General features: G+C 43.0%; 2 protein-coding genes and 1 long non-coding RNA gene across 22 annotated transcripts; 2 read left to right on the top strand and 1 right to left on the bottom strand.

Annotated features, from left to right (window-relative positions):
• Nucleotides 1-2766: 2766 nt before the first annotated feature.
• LOC127318724 (pentatricopeptide repeat-containing protein At2g13420, mitochondrial) lies at nucleotides 2767-9508 on the top strand. Of its 4 annotated transcripts, none has more exons than XR_007862093.1 (3): nucleotides 2767-3415; nucleotides 5435-6671; nucleotides 6824-9508. XR_007862093.1 is itself a non-coding variant. In XM_051349203.1 (2 exons), the coding sequence occupies exons 1-2, from the start codon at nucleotides 2816-2818 to the stop codon at nucleotides 6398-6400; spliced, it is 1566 nt and encodes a 521-aa protein (XP_051205163.1). In that variant the 5' UTR covers nucleotides 2767-2815; the 3' UTR covers nucleotides 6401-9508. The 4 variants fall into 4 exon arrangements, 1 of the variants encoding a protein (XP_051205163.1); XR_007862092.1 differs by having other exon boundaries at nucleotides 6785-9508; XR_007862094.1 differs by having other exon boundaries at nucleotides 5435-8029; nucleotides 8220-9508.
• A 2132-nt stretch (nucleotides 9509-11640) lies between these two features.
• On the bottom strand, nucleotides 11641-16496 carry LOC127318672 (uncharacterized). 6 transcript variants are annotated; one of them, XR_011749741.1, is made up of 4 exons: nucleotides 16089-16496; nucleotides 15459-15993; nucleotides 14571-14805; nucleotides 11641-13722 (listed from the first exon to the last, which is right to left on the bottom strand). It is a non-coding gene; the product is annotated as an uncharacterized lncRNA (long non-coding RNA). The 6 variants fall into 6 exon arrangements; XR_011749742.1 differs by having other exon boundaries at nucleotides 15459-15987; XR_011749739.1 differs by lacking the exon at nucleotides 16089-16496 and having other exon boundaries at nucleotides 15459-16082.
• A 1359-nt stretch (nucleotides 16497-17855) lies between these two features.
• Nucleotides 17856-22725, top strand: LOC127318592 (uncharacterized). 12 transcript variants are annotated; one of them, XR_007862004.2, is made up of 13 exons: nucleotides 17856-18479; nucleotides 18660-18758; nucleotides 18906-19028; nucleotides 19228-19332; nucleotides 19473-19506; nucleotides 19623-19676; nucleotides 19858-19958; nucleotides 20487-20575; nucleotides 20713-21038; nucleotides 21329-21370; nucleotides 21869-21935; nucleotides 22018-22126; nucleotides 22231-22725. XR_007862004.2 is itself a non-coding variant. In XM_071823253.1 (12 exons), the coding sequence occupies exons 4-8, from the start codon at nucleotides 19268-19270 to the stop codon at nucleotides 20793-20795; spliced, it is 372 nt and encodes a 123-aa protein (XP_071679354.1). In that variant the 5' UTR covers nucleotides 17856-18479; nucleotides 18660-18758; nucleotides 18906-19028; nucleotides 19228-19267; the 3' UTR covers nucleotides 20796-20849; nucleotides 21329-21399; nucleotides 21869-21935; nucleotides 22018-22126; nucleotides 22231-22725. The 12 variants fall into 12 exon arrangements, 5 of the variants coding, with proteins under 5 accessions (XP_071679354.1, XP_071679353.1, XP_071679355.1 ...); XR_007862000.2 differs by having other exon boundaries at nucleotides 21329-21399; XR_007862011.2 differs by lacking the exon at nucleotides 20713-21038 and having other exon boundaries at nucleotides 21329-21399; nucleotides 22200-22725.
• The last annotated feature ends 4758 nt before the right edge of the window (nucleotides 22726-27483 follow it).

Here is a 27483-nt window from a genome sequence, read left to right as displayed (position 1 = left end):
GGAGTATTTATGCTCGATAGTGGGTTCATGCCTCCATTAAATCTGGGACAGTGACAGAAAGTTCTAAGGTTGTGGATGTGCTGTTGCCACTAGGGATAAAACATCGATGCTTTGTCTAAGGATATTTGTGTTGATTACATTACGCACCATACTTAATGCAATTGTCTGTTGCTTGCAACTTAATACCGGAAGGGGTTCGGATGATAACCTGAAAGTGGACTTTTTAGGCATAGATGCATGCTGGATGGCGGTCTATGTACTTTGTCGTAATGCCCTGATTAAATCTCATAGTACTCATCATGATATATGTATGTGCATTGTTATGCCTTCTTTATTTGTCAATTGCCCAACTGTAATTCGTTCACCCAACATGCTATTTATCTTATGGGAGAGACACCGCTAGTGAACTGTGGATCCCGGTCTATTCTTTACATCTGAAATACAATCTACTACAATACTTGTTCTTTACTGTTCTTCGCAAACAATCATCTTCCACACAATACGGTTAATCCTTTGTTCACAGCAATCCGGTGAGATTGACAACCTCGCTGTTATGTTGGGGCAAAGTACTTTGGTTGTGTTGTGCAGGTTCCACGTTGGCGCCGGAATCCCTGGTGTTGCGCCGCACTACATTCCACCACCATCAACCTTCAACGTGCTTCTTGACTCCTACTGGTTCGATTAAATCTTGGTTTCTTACTGAGGGAAACTTGCTACTGTGCGCATCACACCTTCCTCTTGGGGTTCCCAACGGACGTGTCAACTACACGCATCAGTCCGCCAGGCCGAAAATACGTCTGGTACCATCTCCAGCGGGACGACACAAAGTGATCAGGCCGTCCGCGGCGACGCAAACCTGGCCTAAATATGCGTCTCAGATGCGTCTCTGCGGACGGTGCGCGGACGCGTAAAGTGTCCGCTCGCGTCTGGCGGACGTTTTGTCAGACCTGCCTGACAGCGACCCTGCGTCGATGCGTCTTCTCAGGCGCGCCAGCGACTGGCGCCGCTGCGTCGCTTCGGCAGTCTGCGCCACGTTAATGGCGATGCCTCGGCTGGCGAGCGGCCGCCGCCCACCTCCACCAACACAATAATGGCGACGTCACACGTCCCGCAGCCGTCGCCTACCTCCGGCCTATATAAAGAGGGCGCCCGTTCTTCTTCCTCATCCACTCCTCCAAACAAACCCTAGCCGCCACAAGCTCCACCGTAGCGTCGCCTAGCTTTTCCTGCGACGCAGCCGGCCCGCGAGGAAATCCATGGCGGGTCCTGGTGGCCGGTGAGGCGGTCGAGGCCGCAGGCCTGGGCGCCCCAGGGCCGGGGCAGGGGCCGCCGTGGTGGAGCAGCTACGGCCCCACGCTCGCCGTCGCCTGCGCCCTCCTCGTCTTCGCAGGAGGACCGCTGCTTCGAGTTCCTCCTCCGCATCGACGATGACCCACTCGACATCAAGCGGCTCCCGGACAATTTCGCCGAGTTCGTCGATGGCGTCGAGCCGGCGCACTTGCAGCTACGGGAGGCTAACTGCAACTTCTGCCGGTGGACTGTCGAGGTCTTGTTCGACGGGCAGAGCAAGATGTACCTGCACACGGGGTGAGACAAGTTCGCCCGCGACCTCGCGCTCGAGCCCGGCTGCCAGCTCACCTTCTATGAGGGGGACGACGAAATGATAGTCAAGGTGTTCGACGACACAGCGTGCCGCAGGCACTACCACACCGGCAAATCCGGCTCGGACACCGATAGTTAGAACTTAGAGTGTTTTTTCTTTGCAGCGAATATGGCTAAGGGCCAGTTAAAGCCAGTAGTGAAGGTTTCTGGTTGTTCTTTCTCGGAAGAACTAACAGGGGCACCGTTACCAGCTGAATTTTCCAGTTTGGGTGAGTGGGTGTGCTCTCGAATGTTCTTTCTTGGCAGCGAACATACGGAAATCAACACAACTGTTTTTTTATATGTTTTTATTTGTGTCAACCATGATTCAAACTATGTATTAGTTTGTGTAAACCATGTTCCTAACTATGTATTAGTTTGTGTAAAATCATGTTCCGATATGTAATATTTGGAACTATGTTTAAATGGAGAAGTGGAAAAAAACAAGTAAAAAAATGCGTCGCTTCGCTGAAGCCAACCCAGACGCAAACGGACGCGCGGACAAAAACGATCATTTTAGTGTCCGCGGCGCGACGCAAACGGACGCTCACGGACAATAAAATGTGTCGCGCCGCTGGAGAACCCTGAGTCCCAGTGTTCTCATATGCTTTTCCGAATGCTGAGATACTCCACATCATGGTGAAGCCTCGGATGGGGTTTTCACATTCATTTACACCATCATGTACTAGCATTACATATTACTAATTGCTATCAATAGCGGATTAATTGCATGCGCATCTTACTTGATTGAATTTTCAGTTTGAAAAAAGTGATCAATCTGCTGGCAAAGCTGAATGTGAAATTATGTCACATCTGGTACCATATAATGCATCCAGTTCTAGTCAAATGCATCGAACAGCTCCATTTCCGTGATTTCCAAGGGGTTCGATGTGAGCTTTGCATCCTCAATTTTTTTCTTTCAGATCGCATTGGTGCTACTGGAGGAGGTGGTGATTCCTGTTGGCCGCTGGTTTCATTTGGATCGAAGACTAGAGGTGTATATATTCCAGAAATCGACCTAGTTGGGGACGCTTTTCGCAAAATGTAAACTCACCAATCTTGAAGCAAACATAGGAGAACGGAAGGACCTGATGAGTCATAGACCCCAAACAGTGTCTAGTGCTGGTTTCCCGTTCTTCACAGAGAACGCCGCGCATCCCCGCCGCCGCCGGCTATGCCACGGTCGCTCCCAGCCGCCGCCGCCGTGGCCGCCACCCGCCGCCTCCTATGCACCACAATCGCCGACGCGACCCCCTCCCCAGCCCACCTCCTCGCTCTGCCGCCCGTCGCGCCCTCACCCACCGCCGACGAGCTCGCGCGCCTGCTCCTCGCCCACCACAACCCCTTCCACCCATCCGAGTCGCCGCTCCAGCTCCTCTCCGGCGGGGGCGTGTCCCTCTCCCAGGACCTCCTCGTGCAGATCCTCCTCCGCCTCCGCGGGGCATCCAAGCTCGCGCTCTCGCTCCTCAACGCCGCCCGCCTCCACCCGTCCGTCTCGTCCCCGCCGAACGCCGACGCCTATGACGCCGTCGTCGACGCTCTCGGCCGGGCGCACCAGTTCGACGCCGCGTGGCGGCTCGTCGTCGAGGCCGCCGCCGACGGCGCCGCCACGCCCCGCACCTTCGCGGTGCTTGCGAGGAGGTACGTCGCCGCCGGGATGACCAGGCAGGCGGTGCGCGCATTCGATGACATGGAGGCCTTCGTAGGGAGAGAGCCCGACGCCGGGGAGTTCACCACTCTTCTTGACACGCTCTGCAAATACAAGTACCCCAAGGTTGGTCATCTCCTAATTTACCTTCCTGACTTGATTGATTGCGCATGTTGAGACTTATCTGAAACTAGGAATGAATTTGTTGCCAAGCTTATATATTTACCTCCTGGTTCTTGAGCTGGGTGAGCTTAGTGTAAAGGTCTCTTAACACTGCATTTCTTGTTTTGCTGCTATGCCTGTTCTAGCTTGCGTCTTCTTGCTCTAGATTCTAATGTCAGTTTTCATGACGGGTGAATTTCATTGATTTGTTGCAAGATACAACTGTCCGAGTTTAGTATGAGAATGCGAATAAATTGAAATGTTTGGATTTCTAATTTCTTTTTAACCATATGAGTGCCATTTAGCTGTCTGTAGCATACCATGAAATTCTTGGCCTCACATTGTGGTTTGGTTTTTCTGGCCTGCTGTTTGGGAGGTTAAAGTAAATATTGCTTTTAGTTTGATGAGATCTTTAACAGTAATGAATTGCTGGCAGCTGAAATTAGGCTGGTTATATCTGGAAATCTTTGTGTTTTGCTTTACTACTACCTCTGTCCATAAAATGATGTCTTAGATTTGTCTATATTTGTATGTATATAGACACTGTTTAGTGTATAGATACATCCAAATTTAGAATAATCTAAGAAAATCTTTTATGGACGGAGGGAGTATTATGTATTCAGTTGGTTGTTCATGGATTTGCTTCTTATTTTTCTGCAGTTTGTACTCTGCAATTTGCCTAGTTAGTATATGGCATAAGCTTCAGTTTCAGCTTCTTACAGCTCCTTTGATTCATAGGATAGGAAAAACATAGGAATAGGAAGAGCATAGGGTTGGGATGTTATGCCCATTTGAATCCTATAGGAAGATGAAGTGTGTTTGATTGTAGCAAAGGAATTTTTTAATGAGGTATGAACTAATGCTTTTTTCCTATAGGGTTTACACTACAAGATTCCTATAGGATGTGTTCCTATGACAACTCGTATAGGAAAATTTCCCATAGGATCCAAATTCTACACAATTCCGTCACAAATCCTATGAATCAAAGGAGATCTATGTTACCCATATAATAATAATAATAATAATAATATCCACAAGAAGCTGAAACCTGTTTTTCTTTATTGTCTGTTGGCAATCATTAAGAAGCAACACTAATACCACTTCATTATTCTGGAGGGGAAAATAATAATGGTAAAGATGCTATATTTGAGGAAATTCGTATGTAGAGGCAAGCTTGTGGATCATGGCTTCAGTAGAAGAATTATCACATCAGGTTAATGAAAGTCTTGGCCCTTAGATGACACCTAGACCATGACTTGCAAGATGACAGAAACGATTAACAAGTGCTTAAATTGTTTCTTTGGTCAATTATGTAGCTTTGGTTTTTTACTCCCCTCAGTACCATAATTCTTGTCGCAGATTCGGATGTATATATTCATAAAATATGTCTAGATACATCCAAATTTGCGACAAGAACTATGGAACGGATGGAGTATTAAAGATTAAAGAGTGTTATTAAATAATGGGTTTTTCTATTCCAGTTTCTTTTATCATGGACATTTCTGCATGTTCAAAGACTATATGCTGAGACTTGGTTTTGGACCTTTCCATCTGGATTTGTTTTTATTGCTTGACTTCTGGGATTTTGCTGAATTTGGAGTTACCTTTTTGGGCTTTAGTCTCATATGGTTGTCTTCCATGCGAATATTTATGGTGTTATGCAATCTTACACTACGATTTGGGAACTGCCTGTTACAAAATATGATGCCAGAATATATCAGCTTTATTAAGTGATGCTCTCTAATGCTTTTGGTTTGCCTTGAAGTTCTTACTTTCAATTTGTTAGACAAACCTTGTGTGCTAGAAAGTTGTAGAGGTATGTTTCAGATGAAATAGAAATACCTGTTGTGCAAATAGCGTCTCTATCTTAGGACGTGTTTGAACTTCAATAATCAGATGTCACAATTCTAGTCTACTTGATGTACCTTGTTTGGAGGCACTGATAATACTAACGTATCCACTGGCAATTTTATGCTTTTGCAGGTTGCTGCGGAGGTATTTAATAAAAGAAAATACAAATATGAACCAAATGAAAAGATGTACACTATTCTAATTTATGGCTGGTGCAAAGTAAACCGAAATGACATGTCTCAGAAGTTCCTAAAAGATATGATTGATCATGGGATAGAGCCAAACATAGTTACATACAATATTCTCTTAAATGGTATCTGTAGGCATGCAAGTTTGCACCCTGATAACCGGTTTGATAGAACAGTTCATGCAGCTGAGAATCTCTTGAAGGAGATGCATGACAGGGGAATTGAACCAGATGTAACAAGCTACTCAATCATCCTGCATGTTTACAGTCGTGCACATAAGGCTGAGCTATGCTTGTGTATGTTCCGCTCGATGAAGGATAGAGGCATTTGCCCCACGGTGGCGACCTACACTTCTGTGATTAAGTGCCTTGCTTCGTGTGGGCGACTGGAAGATGCTGAGAGGTTACTCCATGAGATGGCTAGTGAGGGTGTATGCCCCTCCCCAGCGACCTACAATTGTTTTTTCAAGGAGTACCGAGGGAGGAAAGACATCACTGGTGCCCTAGAATTGTACAATAAGATGAAGGCTCCTGGTTCACCAACTACACCAGATATTCACAGCTACAATATATTGCTTGGAATGTTCATCAAGTTGAACCGACATGGAACTGTTATGGAACTTTGGAATGATATGTGTGAAAGCACGGTTGGTCCAGATCTTGATTCATATACATTACTGATCCATGGTTTATGTGACAAGGAGAAATGGAGAGAGGCATGCCAGTTCTTCATGGAAATGATAGAGAAAGGTTTTCTTCCCCAAAAGATTACCTTTGAGACACTGTATCGCGGTCTTATACAAGCTGACATGTTAAGGACCTGGAGAAGGTTGAAGAAAAGAGTTGATGAAGAAGCAGCAAAATTTGGTGACGAATACAAATTGTATCACATCAAGCCTTACAAGAGGTGATTAGTTGCCATAAAATAGATGATTATGTTTCTTCATTTGGTTGGTTCCAGCAGTTGTAATCATACTGTCATACTTTGCTCGATTGGAGCACGGTTGGAATATGTATCCTGCTACTGCTGTCATTCTGAGGTGAACTTTCTGAGCTAAGAAGCACTTGAGGGAACACATGTCACAGTACACAGATTTGAATGAAATCGCGGTTTCTCATGCATGCGCTGTCTATTCAGCGAATCTGGTATTATGATTCTTTGGTGTTTGGGTAAACTGGAAGGTAAACTTCCTTCTTACTGATTTCAGATGTTCATCCTTAATTTGGATCTGTACAGAACAGCTTTGTTGGACTTAAGTCAACTGTGGACCATTTTGTCGGTCTGTGTATTACAGAAAGGTGCTGTCCTAACACCTGATACAATTATTGCCTAGGTGGAAAATAGCACTGCTCATTTTCTTGCGAGCAATTTGGCCAGTTTGATGGTGCTGCTTGCAGGACATGCAGATATCCCGATTATTTTGTAGTATTACGTTTGGCCTAAAGCCAAATGGGGCTGTGTTTGTTTTAGCAGACAGCAATGCCATCTGCTGTGAGTATCTCAGAAGGCTAAAAGTTATCCACGTGAGAAGATTGTAGCCTTTTTTGAACAAGCTGTATACCTTATTATTCACGAAAGACAGCCAGACTAGTTTCAGTATGTTAAGAAAAATAAAAAGTGCAAAAGTTACAAGGAGTTGGGAGGTTAGGAAACTGGCTCTATCCCTGAAGAATTTACAGGATTTACCAGGTAACCATCTTCCCTGGTTAGATACCAGGGTTCCTGGCTGAGCTACCTTTAGTTACTCTGGAATTGTCCCTAAGCAACTTCATGGGAATGCTGTCTGAATCGTGGTGGGAGTTATCAGCTCTTTATAACCTCCCCTAGCATTGGTAGGCTGTCTAGCTTGGAGAGATTGCAGTTAGGCAATAACTATTTGGAAAGACCCATCCCCTGGTCTGTCGGCCCTCTACGGAATCTGACAATTCTGTCTTTGCTGCATGGCAATGGGTTATCTGGAAACATACCTATAGAGCTCTTCAACTGCTGAAACCTTGCCATGCTGGACCTGAGCTCTAATAATCTGTCTGTGCCGAGGGCCATATCTAACTTGACAATGCTCAATAGCCTGATTTTGTCTTATAACCAGTTATCTGGTGCTATTCCTGCTGAGATCTGTGTGGGATTTGAGAATGAGGATCACCCTGACTCGGAGTTTGTTCAGCATAAAGGCCTTCTTGATCTGTCATACAACCACTTGACTGGTCAAATTTTGATAGCAAAAAAAAAAAAAAAATGTTCTTTGCTGATGGTGCTATATCTGCAAAGGCAGTTTACTGAATGGCAGCATTTGTTCGGTCAGTTGACAAATCTTACAACCATTAGTCTGTCTTTTAATGGATTATTAATCCGACCGATGCGTCGCCATTGGTACAACTCCAAGGCCTTATGCTATCAAATAACCACCTAGATGGCACCATTCCTGCTGAGATAGGCCAAATTCTTCCCAGCATTTCAATGACAGACTTGCCTGCTAATGAACTTGCTGGAAATCTAACCCAGCCTTTTGCTGTGCAACAAATAGCTGAACCGTCTGGATGTAAGTAACAACAATCTCTCTGGAAAAAATTCTGTTCTCTTGTCCCAAGGACGGAGAATCCTCGAGCTAACTGATGTGTAACCATTTCTCAGTGACCCAAGATGATTGTATCTCGAACTGCACGTACACAACTGTCTTTTCTTGATGTCAACAACAATAGCCTCACTGGAAGCTTACTCTCTGATTGCAGCCTTTTGAACTATCTTGACCTCTCAAGCATTGATTTCTATGGTTACATCCCTTGTGGTATCTGCAATATATATGACCTCACATTTGCCAACTTCTCTGGTAAGCACCCCAGCACGTACAACTCAGGCAGATTGTGCAGCTGGAGATGTTTGCTCCACTAAGGTGGCTCATCCATCTCATCGATCTCGAAGATTGGCGATCATTTGTGCCTTTTCACTTGTTGTCATCATCGTGTTAGTTCTTCTGGTAGTTTATCTGAGATAGAAACCATTGAGGAGCAGATCATTGGTTTTTGCTACCATTGAGCCAACCTCATGCGATGAATCCTAGGAAGGAAGTCACGTCCTCATGGGAACCTCTGAGTCTTGAGATATGGCTGAGGAACCGAGCAGATGCAGTTGAAGCACTTGGATCTTGGATGACCAGACGATCTCAATATCTGCTTCTGTTCTGCGCGTGGCTTGCTTTCCTCCATGAAGGATTTGTGCCCCATATCATCCACCGGGACATGAAATCAACCAAGATTCTGTTGGATGAGAATTTCAAGCCGAGGATCTCTGACTTTGGCCTCACAAGGATAATGAGTGCATGCAAGGCCCATGCCGGTACTACACAGCATCCCTCAGAGTACAACATGAGAATGAAGTCCAACACAAAAGGCAACGTGTAAAGCTTCGGTGTGGTCATGCTGGAGCTTCTCGCAGGACGGCCACTTGCAGGGAAAGAAGATGTGGAAGGGGGTGGAAACATTGTCAGCTGGGTATGATGGATGATCATGCGGCAAGGGGGACAAGCTGTTTGATCCTTGCATGCCAGTATCAGGCGTGTGGGGGAGCTGATGGTGCGTTGTGATCACCATTCCCCTGGACTGCACCCCGAGGAGCTGTGGAAGAGGCCGGGCCTGCAGGAGGTGGTGAAAGGACTCGAGATGACCCAGATGATAGAATGCGGACTTCTGGTAATGACAGTGTCCAGGGGCACATAGCGCTTACCTTGAAGCACTGTTCTTCTGGACTGGACAGTGATGCGATGTAATGATGTAGGCTAATGGTAGGTAACTTGTAGCCGTAGAGTAAGGTCACTGGAGATTGTAGCAAGAGAAACTAGTGTTGCTCATTTTCAGGCTGTAGGTGGGACAAATGCTATTGTATGTTCATCCGCGTATTGTTTGTCAGGTCTCATCATGTCAGCATGAGTGTTTTACAAGCTAACAACATGGTTGTGCTAAAAGTTTACTTTTTTTTTAATGTATAACTGATATTTCTAATCTGATGTTGTTCGACGGTGTACTGCTTCTGCCTTGACTGAAATATGTTCAGGATGTACTACTTTAGAACTGTAAGTACCAAGCTAATGTATCTTCCTTGAGCTTTATCTGTTCCTCCTTTAGCAAGTTGTACCGAGAGGTGCCATCTTCCAGGCCTCCAGGGAATCGTAGCAACTTTGCATTTCTTGGAGAGCTGGTTGGAAGGAATCCATCCTCTCATTTATGACCATTTGATTTGCAAGAATGAGGTCAAGCTTTTCACCATGGCGCTTGGGATTGGCTTTTACAAGAAGCGCCAACATATTCAGTTCTCACATAGCCTTTAGGAAACTTAATATTTGGCTTTGTGGATTGCTTGGCTTGAGGAAATAAAATGCAACTCTTATGTTGCTCATAGATTGCCTCCTTGATTCTGTTGAATTTCCTCTTGTAGTCAAGGTAATTCAATAACTTAATTGAGTTTGTCGTTATGTTAGTGGTGTCTCCACCTTGGGATCTCGAATTTACCTAAATAAGTACTCCCGTATCTAGCCAAATCTGAGTCAATTAATTTGAAACGGAGGTAGTAGTTGAGAGTGAAAAGGCCTTGGTGCAAGCCTTCCAACTTTGGACTTATCCTCGTATAGATTTTCATCTCCTCCGTGAACTTGGGCTTCCAAGGATGAAATCTTTGCTCTCTGGGCCTCGTCTGCTTTCATGCTTTTCCCATAGAAGGTTTGCTTTCTTTCGTGCAAGAGGAAACAAAAAATCTTTATCCTCTTGTTTTGCATACTTCTTGCCTTTCTCTTGATCAGTAGCCTTTTTCTTCTTCCGTGGAGAAGATATAAGGGCATGCCCAATGCACTGCCTTAGAGGTGCTGCTTCATACTTTTAGCTAGGTTCTGGTGGTCCAAAGTAGGTTCGGATGAGGAGGCGGTGGGATCTTCAGTCCTAAAAGCATGCTTTTTGGAGAGAGAAAGAGATACATAGTGTCATATTTGTGGGGTCCCTTCTCTTTTTTTCCTAACTACAGTTGTAGCTTTCATTGGAGAGATAAAATTTAACATGTTGCTTCTTACAACTTTTTTACATGGAGCAGCTAGTTGTGTATGCCACCATTGCTCATGCCCTAATAATGCCTTGTTCGGTTAATCCGTTTAGCAAGTGGATTGGAGTGTATTGAAGGGGATTAGGAAGAATTTTAACTTAGACTAGGACATTTGCCCGTGCGTTGCCACGGGACATAAAAAAATGAAATAGTTCATCACTTTATTGAACTAAAACATTTCATCATTTCCATACATGTGTAGGAAAGATCCACGTGCATGCATGCATGTTATGAAGCAAAGTAGCTTTGATATTTCTTGAACTCGTGCATCAAATTAATTATACATCAATTATTTAGGCTACCATAATAGTAAGAATGTAAGATAGATAAATTAAACTAAACCATAACATTATGATAGTCAATAAAATATAATGTAAAATAAAGAATAGAATTGAACAATTGAAATATACACTATCTGAGCATCTTCCAACAATATTTCTCCCATAATTTTGGTACTCCAGCTGATCCCCTAACCTATATGTTAAGAAAGCGAGTAGGGCAAGGAAATGGTTACAAGCTTGTGAAGCCACATATAGTATACTTTATCTTGAGCCAAGCATATACAAATGCTTCTAGAATCAAATTGCTAAGATGCTCATATAAATTTGCGAACAAGATTTGAATAGAGACTTCAATAAAATAAAGAGGTACACAAATTTGACTTGCCTGAAAGACTGATAAACAACATGATTTTTTGGATGGTGAATATAATACACCTAAGGACACATCCTATTTGTCAACCTCCCAAATGGTCCGGATCCAGTTTTCAGTCAATGTCCAATTTTCAACAACTACTTATCAACAATATGAATTTGAACGTGCGAGTTAAATCAAAAATAGTTCAAATTGTTAAATATTCACATAGTTCAAATTTATAACAAATATTTAAATAGCAATGTTGAGTGCATTTTAATTCCACCACATTAAAATATTAGTATTTAAATAGAACCAGCTTATACAAAGCAGCGAGCTTGCTATATTGATTGCTAATTAGGAAATCTAAGTAAACCTGCCAAGTAAGTACCCCTACAGCAAGCTATACAACATCACTCTAGATGCGGAAAGAAATAATTTGTCAAACACCTGAATTCTAATATCAAACAACCAGAGATGCATTGCTGAGCACTGCGTTTCAAATATTTCAGTGAAAATCACGTAGAAGCATGTCATGGTTATTTCACCGGAAGGGAAAAAAGATCAAGAAGAAGTACAAGCACTCTTCTTTTTCTCCACCACATATCTTTTCCATATCAGGCATCGCATAAGCAATCTGTTCAATTTACACCAGCTTCATCTAGGTAGAGGATGCCCACAGGCAAGGCTCGATGTGTCTATTCCTCTTCTTTTCTTTTTCCGTCGCACGCTGCAAACAGAAGTCTCCGCCAAAATCTCCACGCTGCATCCCGCTACAGCACCTCGGCAACAATGACCACTCTGGAGAGATCCCGCCGACACATCAGACAATGTGGGCGACTGGTTTTCCATCCTCAACCTCTACTCCAACAGGCTAACCGGGAGGCTCCCACGGTGGCTGGCCAACTTCACCTTTCACTACCTGCTGGAGGAGAACTATGAACAACACAATATTCATTAGCAGAACAAATTCAATAGTTGAATTACAGGTAGCTGCTACAGCGGATGCCATAATTGAATTTGAGGTAGCTACTTCAGCGGTCGTGCGCAGTTCTTCCACAGTTGAAAAAATAGACCCAAAAAATCAGGTCCAGCGGCCGGCTCTGCGGCGAGATCTACTTGAACAGTGCCTTCACGGTTCCGGGCCTGCGGCGATAGGGGCGGCATCGAGACCTATTGCAAGTTCCACGTGTATGGTTGTCGATGCGTCGCCCCACTCATGCCAGAGCCGAGCTCGGCGATGGTGGCAACGTCAAGCGGGTGACATGTGGCCACAGGTAATTCATGTGCTCTCGCGCACAGTGAAACTCGAGTAGCAAGCGCAGGAAAATGATTTTTTTTGCCCTGCCCTGAAGTGTGACGTGGCGGTCTCTTCTCCTCTCGCCGCTTTGATTGGCACCAACTCAGGAGGACTATATAACTACCTGCACCGGATTGGGAGGATCAGATTACTGTCGTCCGCTGGCACCGGCCTGGAATCATGTCGCCGCCTTGTTCTCCGCCACTTTCTGTCACTTTGACGTCGGCCAACTCGAGCCGGATGTGGTCTCGGGGGACTGGCTACGGGAGCTAGCCATAGTCCCGTCTGTACTGCCGTAATCGATCTTTTTCTTGGCGAGACTCGACGAGCTGATTAGGGACGGGACGGCGGAGGAGCGATCCCGGAAAGCGAGCGGCGGTATAGTTCAAGGTTGACAGGAGGAGGTACTCCATGGCGCCATCCGCAAGGCAAAGGCAGCGGCAGAAGTGGGAGTGGCAGTGGTAGCGATGGTGGTGGAGGAGTATACAACAGTAGGAGAAGCTGGTCATCTCCGGTGAAATGGTTTGCTGCCAAGTAGTGAGTTCCCGAAGAAGGGGAGCTGGAGATGGGGAATCGAGCTGATCTGCTACCAGCTAGTATGCTTCTCTTTCCTGAGTTCCTAAATGCGAAATTTCCTTTGCATGTTATAGCTGATTGTATCAATCAGCTCTGAATTCTTCTTGTTGAGTTGAAAAATGTAATTGTGATGTTACTGAGTTTTGTTTTGTGTGCTCATATGAATAAGCTAGAATTTGAAAAGGCAAAGCAAAAAAAAAATACAGATAGACCATGGCATGTTATTAAGTGAGCTTGTTACAACGATAAGAAGTTTTACGTAGATAGATAAGATAAGTGATAGGCTTCTACATAGACCAACACAAAGCAGAGAAAAGAAACTATTGAATATGCCACTACAGAGAATTAGCATGTAACATAAATCATACATATCATAGCAGTAACGCGATCTAAACTATAGTTGTACTCCAGAGATAATAATCTCAAACCTTATTGCTATGAAAAACACCAGCACATGATAACAGAATGCAGTAGAGAATGAGCATGATATCCGGTACTGTAACATACCTTTTGCTTCTAATTGTCTAAATTCTGAAGCCATATTTCAAATTAGCAAGTAGTGGCATGTTGCCAAACAGCGATGTTGCTAGTCTGTTGAGGATAAAACAAAACTCACATGTATATATCGTGTTTGCGAAGATCTGAAAATTAAAACAGTATTATAAATTGGAGGTGCAAATTAAAAAATACAATGTCGTAAGGACCAGATCCACGTATCCAAAATAACTATTGCAAGCATCTTTAAGCCCTTTCTTGACACGCCTCAAGAGAGATGCTACTGTCAAGCGTTAAGGTTAAGCTTGTGTGATTTAACTGCTTGATTTGATAAGCCCTTTATTTGAATTAAATGAAGTTGCTACAGAAATTTGCCCTTCAAATCCATAGTTCAAATAACCAAATAATTGTGGAGTGTAAAAGTAATATGGCAAAACAGAGTTATCTGGATTCACTGGCAACCATAAATTATGTTTGCTATATGCGATAAACAATTGTAGTGCAGGACGGGAACCGTCTCTTGGAGCTCCGCAAAGTATCTGTTGTTGGTTAGATAATACATTGAAAACCTGAAAAGCAAGAGCATGCCTCGTCTTATATATCAAAAAAAAAAATTATTGCTACATATGAGAAATTAGAGCCAGAGAGCTAAAAAACATTAATGCAAATGAACTGACCTAGCATGTTTGACATGCAATCTCGTATTTTCAATAGAAATAATAGGTAAAATGTAAGTAAGACCCAAGAATACATTACTGCACGAATCTGAAAGTTTATTAATTCTATCACCCAAAACGAAAATAAAGAGTGAGAGTTCTTACCGAAATTTGAGAATACAATTCTAACCATCTTCTGAGAGCGTATTTAGAGAAATTCGAAGAGTAACATCACCACCACAAGAGTAGTGCGTAATTATGATGTTGCAGGTCAGATAAAAAAAATCATGGACTTCATTGGAATGAGCTAAGTAGGTAATATCACTGGGGAACCCTACCTTCGAGCATCAATATCCGTAGAAGAATTAACAGCAGAAGACACCCCAACATGATCAACAGATGACACGAAAAAGGGATCAACAACAGCTGGTGTGGAATCACCGTAACACGAATTCACCAAGCCCTCGATTGCGCCGCCAAAGCGAAGGCAAATATCATGGAGCAGAAGGAGTGACACTGCGATGACCATTTGCACGCCGATCACTCATGGCAACAGCAGCATAGTCCAGCAACCTACATCAAAAGGAATAAACCCTTATTATAACAACCAAAAGCAACAGCTAAATAACCCAAACACACAAACTCTAAACAAAGGAGAGACCTGGGCGAGAGATTTGCTATTCTTAAAGCTTTTTGTGCCTTTTGGTCTGGAACACTGGGGATCATGATATGGTGAATGGTACAGTATATTTTTAGAAGCAAATTGTGAAGCTAGGTAGCCCACATAAGATCATACTTCTTACTACAAATTAATGTGGTTTTGGCACATATGGGAAAATGGACTGATTGAACTCCAATATACCAAATTCAACCTGGAAAAAGAAAAAAAAATATAAAAAAAGAATTTTTTTGAAGCAGAGACTCAGTGCAAACAGTGCAGCGGCCCTTGATAGCAGCATCATAGATTCTTAATCTCCTCCACTTGGGACTTGTCAAGAACTTCCAAAGTAGAAAAGTTTTCCCAAAGCCAAAGGTAGTAAATAACACATAATAACATAAAAAAATAATCTTTACATTTTCTTATCCTCCTTAAAAAAAAGAATAAGTCTTTCAGACCTTTTTTTTACATTTCAAACTCATGTTCATGGTCTGTTTTATTCCCAATTGTTGCGCGTGTGAAAAAAAAGAAGAGAAATTTGGCCATGGATGTCATACAAAAATATTACATTTGTTTAACAACCAAAATCAGAAGAAATGGTTGTAAAAGGATCGTAAAACTGTGGCCCAAGCCTCCAACTATTGAAATACGTAGAGACCACTGAAGCAATTGATAACCTGAATATCGAACAATGTATTAGCACCTATTGGGCTTGCAATTGTTCTGCTATCAAAGCAAAGGGGAGCAGGCGAATGTAGAAAGAGATATCTGATAATAAACAATGAAATACATGTGTTGACTACCGATCAGGCTCCATATAATCTGGAAAACAACATATTTTTGTTCTCACTTAAAAGGTCCATACTTTGTAAAAATAAATCTATATAAAGGCTGTGTGGTATAGCCTCAAATCATGGAAACGTCTTAAAAATATAAATTTCTGAAGACAGCTACCAACCTGAAAGCTACAGACATAAATTTGTTTGAGAAAGATCCATCTGATCAACTCCAGATCTGATAGCTAAGGGAACCACGAGGTTTCAGTTAAGAAACGTAAATTTGTTTATTGCCTGCATTTCTTCAGCAAGCAACTTCAACTGGATCTGCGGGGATATTATCAAATGCAATCACAGAGAAACATCTTTGCTGAGTATGATCATCGAAAATTGCTCAAAACAGATCAATTCATCTGCATTACCTTAGAATCAGGAAAAAAGGAAGATCAAGCGAGGAGATCGGATCCGGACGACCATGCCCAAATCTCGGACACCTATGCCCGGATTTAGGCCCCCATGCCTCGAGCCACGCATCTGTGGTGCTGATCTAGATGGCAGTCTAGGGAGGCCATCCGGGCTCCATGCCTCCTAGACGTGCGCTGGAAGAGACAGTCGAGGGGGATGCGATTGAGGCCGGATCCGCGTGGTGGAGGCGGCGATCGAGGAGGAGGACGTGACGGCGGTGTGACGGGCGCCGTATGCGGAGGAGAGATGTGAGTAGGAGGAGAGAGAGGAGGGTGGCCGGGTGCGGGAGGGAGTGTGGACCGCAGGTTTCATTGGGCCTGGCCCATGTGGACGACGACGAGGAAGCGCGACGACGGAAAGGAACGACGAAACGTATTGTGATGGCAGAATAAGGAACCAGTTTAGTCTTTTTAAGTAGTATATATATATAGAGATGAGATTTAATCCCCTCCAATCCATGTCAATCCCGTTCAATCCCAATGAAACCAAACACGGCCTAAGAGGCCTGCCATGACTGTCATAATTATCCAAAATAGCAGGGCGGGGCATCTTCTTTAGGCTTTAGTTACTAGTAAGCTTCTGACTGTCTATGCAGTCATGTTCTCTTAGCAACTTAATCGAAAAAAATAACGTTCTCTCAACCAAGTTTGACATAATCTGCAGCATTATTTTTCTGAACTGTAACGGCCTCCCACTTTCCAGTTTGACACGACGTCTGAGCAACTTTTTTAAACGTGAAATGTCCTAATATGGAACAATAGAGAAAAGCACAACATGGGCACCTATATAATCGAGATTGAATCTTCCTATGCCCTTACTCAGGCAGAGTTTTTGACTTGTGATGACACATTTTGCCTTGTTTCAAAAATACTAGCTTTTTTGCACTACTTGGAGGTCCAAGGCAATGGCACCACACCATTCTCGTCCACCCTGTCTTTTCTTTCTAGGAAAGATTAATCTTGTTTGCTTTTGAAAAGAGGATAGACCCTGGCATTTGCATCGGTTGGTTGATGCAGAGAATTATATAGTATTTATTATAAAAACATGGAAAGCAAATCCATCACTGATGCATAACAAATCAAATTATAAAAAGGGGAAAATGTAGTCAATTCACATAAAACACGCCTCACAACAGTGTCCCTCAAACCCTACGACAACTTATATGACCGTGAACCAATCCACAAATCAAGCAAAGGGGAGAAGGGGTGCTAGCGAGTAGCGCAATTGCTTGAGGCCACCCGAGCCATCTCGAAGTGGGATGCTATTTCCATGAAGCTATTGATTGTTCGAAATTGTGGCCATCTATCTTAATGTCAAACCAACCTTTAAATTGCAAGAAAATGGAAATCCTTATGATAGTATCTTGTTGTTTGTAATTTCACAACTGCCTAGTTTCAGTTAAACATCTACCTAATTATCTAGCGAACGTTAATTTTCTCGTTTCAAACTTTTCTATTTGCATACGCCTTTTGAATTGTATAATTTTACATAATTTATGCTAGTCAAAACACCCTAGTTCGTCTCTCCATATATTTATATGAAATATTTCACAATCTAGACATACATCTAGATCTTTTCTTGAAGAATCTTAAATGGCTCTCCTGTTCTATCGGCCACGGTTGTTATCGATGTACTAAATGATACTCCAGGCCGCTGCTGCAGCGATGAGGCAAAAACGCTCGTCGTTTGCGTTCACTCTTGTCTGATTCCATTGATGGCATTGAGAACAAGCAAGTGCGTGTATGCTTGCCATATGCGAGAGCGCTCCACGATAGCGCCGTGGCCTGAGCGAGCTGGGCATGGAAAGAAAAGGAAAACGCCCCGCGGAGAAAAAAGGCAAGCGCCTTTCCATCAGGTCACCTACCCGCACTTCCCCTCCCACTTCCCCAACCTTCGTTCCCAAATCCCAAATGCTGGGAGCAGGTGGCGGCGGCGGAGGTTGGAGGAGAAGGAGTTGTGTGCTGCTCGTAGGCGGATGCGAGGGCATCGACAGCGGTGGAGGTCGGAGCAGAAGGGATCTGGGAGATCGAGATGGTGGAAGGCCATGGTGGACATGTGTAGTGGGCGGCGGCCACCGACTGATATGGGCGCAAGCAGTGGTGGATGTCGGAGGAGATGCAAGGAGGGCGCCGCTGGATCGGGGAGGCTGTGGAGTAGGGAAGCAGCAATAGTGAGGAGTTGGGATGAGAGCGGCGAGGGTGGAGGGGGCGTGGAGAAGACGAGAAAATTGGGAAATTTTTTTACGGCCCCACCTCCTTCTTTCCCTTGCTGTCATAGCGAGCAGAAGACATGACTAGAAGATTTCGGCCGCCCCTTCACCTGCCATAATGATTTCTCAGTAATCCAAGGTATGTGTTTCAGTGCCTGCCAATCTGTAGCAAGCATGTTCTCTCTCCCTTTTGTTTTTCATATAAATTTCATAACAGTGGCCTATAACATTTATAGATATACATAAATGACAATATTCGAACTGTATAATCATTTGTGTATAGTCTTAGTTTTGTTGATAGTTTATGGGTTTGCTCTAGCACTTTCAGCTGGCGCAGCACCAGGAGAAAATGAACCCAGTGGAGCACCTCGAGTATCAGATCTGTAAATGATTCTTTTGGTACTAAATGGGCGAGACTGTAAGTACTTTATAGTTTATAACCTCCGGGTTGGAGTCCTAATCACACTTTCTAGGAGATATGTACAACAATGAATATTAGGTGGCATTACAAAACATCGTTACCTACGTGTTTTCAATACCAACCGTCTGTACATATAAATTGCAGAGAATTGGAGCTTGAAGATCTTAGAGATACCTGACGGGAGAAGGGTCACCTTCCAGCCGTCGCATGGCAACACGATCGGGCCCTTTGACTCAATGGCCACGACAATGGATGTGCAGCTTCAAGGTATGAAATTTATTTTTGCTCTTCATTTATTTTTCCTTCCAGATGTTCGTTTCGGTTCTGAAATGAAGGATGCCATGCTTTTTTAAATCTTAAGCTAACAACATGAGCATAATGATCGAGAAGACATGAAATTCATTTATTTGAGTGGCCTGGAGAAGGAATGGCAACATATATAATGTTTTTTTCACCTCCTGCCCAGTTTCTGCTGCGACGACCTAAAGGATTCAGGTGAGGAGAAAATGTGCCTTCCCGGCCAGAGTAGGGTGCTGAACTGGCAACCTTGCCTTTTCCACACCATCTCCAGGTATACGGTTCCGTACCAACACATTTTTTCTCTTCTGTTGGAGTGTATCATAAATCAATATTGTAATTTAGGATAGACATTGATACATGTTGCGATTCGTAATTTTACTAATTTTCCTCTTACTTGTTTTCATGGCTTAGGATGCACACGCCCACCTCAGCTTGGATTATTAAGGTGCGTGCCCCACTCTGATGCATTACTCTTTTTGATTTATTTTATTCATAATGGATTTTTGCTTTTATTAGTTTATGTTGTACTAATGGCATGTCATGTATCATGCTAATGAACAGGTTATATTATCATGTACTATTGCTGCCTCGTGATGATTAATTACGAGAACAGTGGTAAATATGATGCACCTGTTTTTGCTAATAATAGTGATTGTAGATGCCACCCTTTTCTTGCTATCAGTAATTTACAATTCCATATTTTCTGTTGCTATGGTAAATTCTGGGTTGCAATTTCTTTGTCGCATGAAAATATTAGAAAATTCTGAAGCACCCTTCTCTTTTGTCTTTGCAATAGTATGTTGGAGGCTCACAAGAAAAGGCTGGAGCGACCATGTTGGCGAGGCTGTCCAAGGAACATATTTGCTTGCTACGGGTCGTAAATTTTGATGGATTCAGGTAGTACTAAGCCTGCTTTAATTATTCCTGGTTCATGCTTGCAAATTCCGAAGGTTGAACCGATAGCCTTAGGTGTTCTGCCAGCTCCACCTGTTGATGGGGAGGTGCTGGCACACTGCCAGCATCAATAGATCCTGCAGAAGTACCATCATCCTCCCACAGCTTTGGCCTGTTCATTTCTTGTATATACATTACATGTTCCTTTGTGTTCTTGTGAGTGTTTCTTGTCTTGGTTGTTACTTTTATACAAAGATTTACTTAGGAAGTGACAACATATTCCCCATTCGCGCATTTCAGGCTTTCAGATACTGTAACTATGGTGATCCTGAATATGTTCTCAGTGCATGTGTTAGTGTCATGTTTAGATATATATAGGGGCAATCAATTTAGCTGGTAGTTTGGTTTTCACTGTTGCTTCATAGCTTTTACTCTTGCAGCTACATTAGGTACCTAATTTCAGTGCTTATTTTGTGATCTTGAAAATAATATCATACGTATCGATTAATGTCTGATGTATATGTGCTCCAGGCCAGGCGCTTTGTCTGACTTTTTTTTTTGGCACAACTACTCTGCCCAACGTTCGAGGATCTTACTGACATATCATCATGGACCAGAAGGTATAGTTCTATTTTATCATCTTAATGGTCTTCATAAAAATTTACAAGTCAGTTGTCCCGCGAAGTGCATTTATTTTCTATATTCTGTGGCGCACACAGTTTAGTAAATCATATATTTCTGTTTATATTACTACCAGAATTTGCATACCTTGAAATGCAATGCTGGTCAATCTTGATCAGTTGTCTCAGTGCAAAGCTGAGCAGAGATATGGTTCATTGATGGCAGTTTTATATCTCATGACATTCTTGTTCTTCCTACCAAATACTGATGGAGGTAACACTCAATAAAGACACCATGTTTTATAATCAAATTTATGTCCAATGATAACAAGAGATTATTGACAGACTAATATATGATGCATGTTTGGGATGACACAAAATGGGTATATGTTCTTTCATCGGATGGCTTATGTGATCTTGATCAAGCACATTCTAGAGAAGTTCCCTTCACGTTTATCTTTTGGTTTGTGACTGAATTAGATCTTTATTTTTCTTTTTTATGTTCATACATGATTGGATATGCTGACATGCATTTATACATTTCTTGCATATCTTATAGATAAATGCAATTCTAGGAAGTAGGAACACACATGCATATAAGAATGATTACAGATGCCCCACTTTGTCTGATTTCTTTTGCATGTAACTAATCCTAACCATTTTCCGTGGTTCTTGTCCAGTGGTGCAATATATTAGTACATCTCTCCTTCATTGAATTTTTTCTACATACTTATACTCTTATGTAATTTCCAGGGGAGGCACTTCTGGTATCAAGTGGTCTCATCCTTTACTTTGGTAATATGCTGGCTCATAATCTTTAAGAGGTGTGATTTATTCCTAAGTGTATGTTACTCATAAGACAAGAAAATTTTATATTTTTACTTTTATCGTAAATGTGTGGCTGATGGAGTTCTTTGCATCAAGAGAAGGATTTATTAGTACACATGTATCTTGTAGTGCAATAGGGACAATTTTTCGGGTAGAGTTTCTCTTAATTGAAGTCTGGCTTGAGCTTTATAGTGTGTTTTAGGAAACTGAGCTTGTTGGAGGTGTAGGCGTACACCCCATCCACCACTTAGGTTTGAGTCCTCTTTAACTCAAATTTGGGGAAGATAAAAGGGTTCCCAATAAAATGGTGTAGAGTTTATAGTGTAGAGGCTTCCTCTGAAACCGAAACCGATGTTCAGAGGCTTCATCTGAAACCTCCTTCACAATGCACATTGTATTCTCTGAATATGTGTGCGCATTTGCAGTTATTGATATTTCTTTATGCTTCCAAAAATTATTCCACAGAGTATTGTGAATTTGTGAGTTCCTTTGGGTTTGGGCCGTGAGAAGAACTTCTATGTGTTGAAGCTAGGTTGGTGCATACTTAATGGATAATGTTGATGTTAGTAAGTCAGCTGTTGTGCTAGGTTGATGTGGGTTTCGTGCTAATTCAGGTCTTGCGGGACGGTGTGCTTCATGTGGTTCCACTCTGCCTTCGCTTTCTTACTTCTGCGAATGGGATGGGATGGGGTGCAAGCAGGAGACTCGGCCTCAAATCAAAAGGTATGTTGTCAGCCTGTCCTACGTCTTAGGATGTGAAAGTTTGCTTTCTTACTTCCCCTATCCCCTTTCGTAGATTTTCTCATCCAGATTTGTTGCCTCCCCAGGCTACAACTACTCAATCTCAATGGGGACATAAAAATGCATGTTGTGGATGCATGGGTTTCACTGACCGAAGAAGATCAGCAAATCAAATATTGATGGAGCTTACACACAGGGAAATTTTCATGGTGGATGGGGTCTCATCACAAGGAATTGCAGGGGTGAGACCATGGCTGCAAGAGCTGTTTTCATATCCGGGATGCCTTTTCTGAACGGTCGAGGAAGCAATTAATTAACCTAGCATTTGACCCGTGAATCATTCGCGTGGAGGTGGAAACAGATGTGCTGCTTGTCCATCAGGCATTGAACCTCAGATGGATTCGCCTTCGTTAGCCCAGGTAATTGAAGACCGGAAGTTGCGGTGCAAGATGTGATTTTGTGACTGCACTATTAACAATGTGTACTAGCCTATGGCCTGGCGAATTTGAGTGCTAACTTTAAATTGAATGAAACCATGTAACGAAAGTATGAATTAGCAGCAACTATTGTTGGGATTGTAATGGGCGAGTTTGCCTAAATCGTTAAGTAATAAAGCGATTGCTTAGGTTCAAAATAATAAAAAGGAGAACAGAACCTCCTATGTATGTGATGAAATCTAGCTATACTCACGATAGGATGGCATTGTTCATGCCACAGATTGGGCCGCATAAGACCGGCTAGGAGGCGCCCCAAGGGGCGCCCCAACCACTAGTGTTTGGGCATATGCATGCTGGACTGGACGGCAGTCGGCAGGAACAGTTGTCCTCGCACGTTTAAAACCCAGACATCGATGCAGAGATACAGATAGGTCCTTGGCAACGAGTACAGTCATACACTCTGTTCATTTTCTTTGGCCAAATCATACCCCCTGTTGACTGGCCGTACAGCACTGAGTAATCCGTTTATTCCTTGAATTATTTTAGTATCGGATGATGCCACCAAATCCCACTGACACGACTAGCTGTTGGTTTTGCCTCTTTTTTTTGGGAGGGGATGTGCCTCTTTTCTTTACGGTGCATGTGATTGTGACTATGCGAGGGCCTCTTGTGAGTGTCTCACCGGTGGGCACTCTCAAAAGAATAAATTCCTTGTTCCCCGGCCAATATCAAGATTTGTACTTCTAGTATACTTTTATTTTTTAGTCATCATGTCCTACGCAGCCCCTCGCTATTATAGTTTGATTTTTTTTTTTTGAAAAAGCTTGAGCCGATCTTTGCTACATGTTTCATCATTATTATGAATTTATGTTCAATCAAACATCATTTCAGTGCTCCAAGATTTCAGGTGCCATGGTATTTCAACTCAACATGTTTTCAAATACCGTGTGTATTCTTGTAAAACTGCTAATGTATTTAACAATAAAAAATTGGATTACATTCCAGCTTTTAAGTCTAGTTTTTTTACTTTGAAATTTCAGCATATTTTACTCCTTAGTATTGACATTGTGTATCATAATTATTGTTTCCTCAAACTGGCCTTGTTTCCATAGGAAGCTATATAACACGACACTCCATAGAACTTGAAACTATTTCAAAGATTTCTGATGACAATTTGAAAAATCTTGAAATTAGTCGGTAACCCAAGGAAATATGCATAGAAATGACACGTGATCCTAACATGTGGTTCTAGCTTGCCAGTTTGACAAAAATATATAATAAAGAATAGTGACAAGACATAAAGTATATAATTAGTTTGTCATAAAGAAAAAAACTAGAGATAAATACTACACCCTCCTTTCAAATATGTAAGCCTCCCCCAAAGTTTGAGTCCAGCTTTGATCAAATTTGACTAACTACACAATATGAGTCATGTCTCCAAAAATAAACCATTGGAAACTTGGTGAAATTTATTGGTACAATTTTGTTACATATGACTCATTTTTCGATAAAGGCTGCTTTATTACTCAAAAAGTTTAAGCATTACACCCGTCCTGCATAGCTAAGATGCACACATCCATCTAATAGTACGAATCACTTGGAACGGTACAAAAGAGATAAATAAAAACTAGGTAGCCGACAAGATCATAGGGACCAAAATCCTACAATTATATAGCCACCCATGTTTGATAATAAACTCTTTAACCGTTTCCTCCAATCGTGTAGACACCTCCATAAAGAGGTCGCGGTACTCCAACCGCTGGAGCGATGACCATAACGGAGCAACGCCGTACACCGATAGATGACCTGCATAAGAGAACAATTTTTACCGTTAAAAACCTTGTCATTCCTACATAGTCAAAGCGACCATATAACGACATTTTCTCACACTCTGATAAGAACCTTAAACCTATAATCAACCTGATTTAGCTAATTGCTAAAGATATTTGCAATTCTTCGTGGAGGATATAAGGTAGAACCTATCTGGATGATTGACCATATAGACCTAGCGAATCGACACTGAAAAAAGATGTTTTATTGTCTCCTCTTCATGACAGAAAACACAATTCATACATCCATGCTAGTCGCGTTTTGCAAGGTTATCTTTGGTAAAGATAACTCCATACCATGCAAAACCTTAGTTTTCAATGTTATCTTCATCTTTCAAATGAATTTATTATTAATTACCGGCTGAATGGGTTCAATTAAAGCTTTAAACATGGACCCTACCGAGAATACACCATTCGTGATTAGTCCCCAGCAGAATTCATCAGATCCTGTACCAACTGGACTTAGGCTAAGCATTGTAGCAGCTCATTCCAAGAAGCCAATCGTGGTGCAATAAGATCCCGCCTGAACGTCATAGACGGCAGAGATGTTTGCACCACCTTTTGCAAGGTATCACCTTTATGAAGTGCAATATTGTACAAAGTCGGATATTGTTTTCGAAGTGTGGTTACTCCCAACCATTTATTCTCCCAAAATCTTATCTCTGATCCATCCCTAATGGAGAAAGAATCATATGGGAAGAAGGTTTCTTAGTTGCCATAATGTTAGCCCAAAAATGTGAATCTCCTGATTTTCAAATGATCTAGGAAATCACTTTTGAGCCAACATACTTTCTTCGCAATAAGTTCTGCCATGCGCCATACTCGGTTAACAACCTAACCAACCATTTTTCTAGCAAGGCTTTGTTTTTAACCCCCATATCGTGGACACCAAGTCCACCCTGATCTTTTGGGTGGCACACGACACTCCATTTAATCAACCGGTACTTCTTCTTCTCACTATCTCCTTGCCAAAAGAATCTAGATCAAAAATAATTCAATCTTTGCAAAACTCCTTTAGGTGACTAGAAAAAAAATCATATACAATACCATATTTGTGACTACTAAATTTATGAGGACTAATTTTCCAGCCAGAGATAGTAATTTCCAGGGCTTTATCATATACAGTTACCCGTATGACTCATATTTTAGGGCTTTATCTATAAGGCCATGCTGTCTAGCCTTTGATCTATATATAATAAAGATATGACTCATATTTATTTGTCAATTTTATGGTGAAATTTAACTAAAATTTCGACGGAGTATTGCATATTTGAAAGGATGGAGTAGAATATACTCAGTACATTAGAGTAGCTCCACCGGTGCCCCCGATAGCGGCCCCGATAGCATTTTGGGGGACGGCAACGAAAATGGGCTCGCACCGACGCGCCCCAAACGGCGCCGGCAAATTTTGGATCCCAATAGAATCGCCGGCAACCCCGTGCCGGCCCCTTCGCCAAGGGCGCGAATCGGGCGCGCCGGCACCTCGCGGCACGTCTGAAAACGAGTGTGGGCTCTGCCTGGCAGCCAGACACACCGTTTTCCCACCTCCTACACACGCCCGAGCCAACTCCCACCCCTCTAGATCGCCACCATCGCCGTCGCCGCTGTGTCCACCCTGCTTGAAATAGACACCGCCGACTGTCTAGGAACCACCGTCCATCGACACGGCCATCACCCCCTCGACCGGCGGCCGCTGTTTCGCCCGGAACAGAGCTCGCCGCCACCGCGATAGTATCTCCCCGCCCGCAAGGTGTTCGTCCGATTGCCGCGATGGACAGCGACGACGAGATGATGGTGCAGCTGTTCACGGAGGAGCAGAACGCTCAGGCTGTTCGGCAGCAACAGCAGCAGCTGCTTCTGACGAACATGTGATGCGTGTGGTTGACATGTCCGTTGGGAACCCCAAGAGGAAGGTGTGATGCGCACAGCGGCAAGTTTCCCTCAGTAAGAAACCAAGGTTTAATCGAACCAGTAGGAGTCAAGAAGCACGTTGAAGGTTGATGGCGGTGGGATGTAGTGCGGCGCAACACCAGGGATTCCGGCGCCAACGTGGAACCTGCACAACACAAACCAAGTACTTTGCCCCAACGAAACAACGAGGTTGTCAATCTCACCGGCTTGCTGTAACAAAGGATTAGATGTATAGTGTGGATGATGATTGTTTGCAGAAAACAGTAAAACAATATTGCAGTAGATTGTATTTCAGTATAGAGAATTGGACCGGGGTCCACAGTTCACTAGAGGTGTCTCTCCCATAAGATAAACAACATGTTGGGTGAACAAATTACAGTTGGGCAATTGACAAATAAAGAGGGCATGACCATGCACATACATATTATGATGAGTATAGTGAGATTTAATTGGGCATTACGACAAAGTACATAGACCGCTATCCAGCATGCATCTATGCCTAAAAAGTCCACCTTCAGGTTATCATCCGAACCCTCCGGTATTAAGTTGCTAACAACGAGACAATTGCATTAAGTATTGCGCGTAATGTAATCAGTGACTACATCCTCGAACATAGCACCAATGTTTTATCCCTAGTGGCAACAAAGACATCCATAATCTTAGAGATTTCTGTCACTTCCCCAGATTCACGGAGACATGAACCCACTATCGAGCATAAATACTCCCTCTTGGAGTTACAAGCATCTACTTGGCCAGAGCATCTACTAGTAACGGAGAGCATGCAAGATCATAAACAACACATAGACATAACTTTGATAATCAACATAACAAGTATTCTCTATTCATCGGATCCCAACAAACGCAACATATAGAATTACAGATAGATGATCTTGATCATGCTCGGCAGCTCACAAGACCCGACAATTAAGCACAATGGGGAGAAGACAACCATCTAGCTACTGCTATGGACCCATAGTCCAGGGGTAGACTACTCACTCATCACTCCGGAGGCGACCATGGCGGCGTAGAGTCCTCCGGGAGATGATTCCCCTCTCCGGCAGGGTGCGGAGGCGATCTCTGAATCCCGAGATGGGATTGGCGGCGGCGGCGTCTCCGGAAGGTTTTCCGTATCGTGGCTCTCGATGCGGGGGTTTCGCGACGG

This window comes from Lolium perenne, chromosome 7 (assembly GCF_019359855.2).
Source record: "Lolium perenne isolate Kyuss_39 chromosome 7, Kyuss_2.0, whole genome shotgun sequence".
NCBI classification, from domain to species: Eukaryota; Viridiplantae; Streptophyta; class Magnoliopsida; order Poales; family Poaceae; genus Lolium; species Lolium perenne.
This window is presented reverse-complemented; position numbering and strand designations above follow the sequence as displayed.

Bases quoted from the DNA above. Each gene is read 5' to 3' on its own strand.
- LOC127318592 (XM_071823252.1), top strand. From the start codon at position 19,268: ATGTGCCTTCCCGGCCAGAGTAGGGTGCTGAACTGGCAACCTTGCCTT. The intron at 20,576-21,328 runs GTATAGTTCTAT...TGTAATTTCCAG, and splicing joins ATATCATCATGGACCAGAAG to GGGAGGCACTTCTGGTATCA. The intron at 21,371-21,868 runs GTAATATGCTGG...ATTATTCCACAG, and splicing joins TGGTCTCATCCTTTACTTTG to AGTATTGTGAATTTGTGAGT.
- LOC127318724 (XM_051349203.1), top strand. From the start codon at position 2,816: ATGCCACGGTCGCTCCCAGCCGCCGCCGCCGTGGCCGCCACCCGCCGC. The intron at 3,416-5,434 runs GTTGGTCATCTC...ATGCTTTTGCAG, and splicing joins GCAAATACAAGTACCCCAAG to GTTGCTGCGGAGGTATTTAA.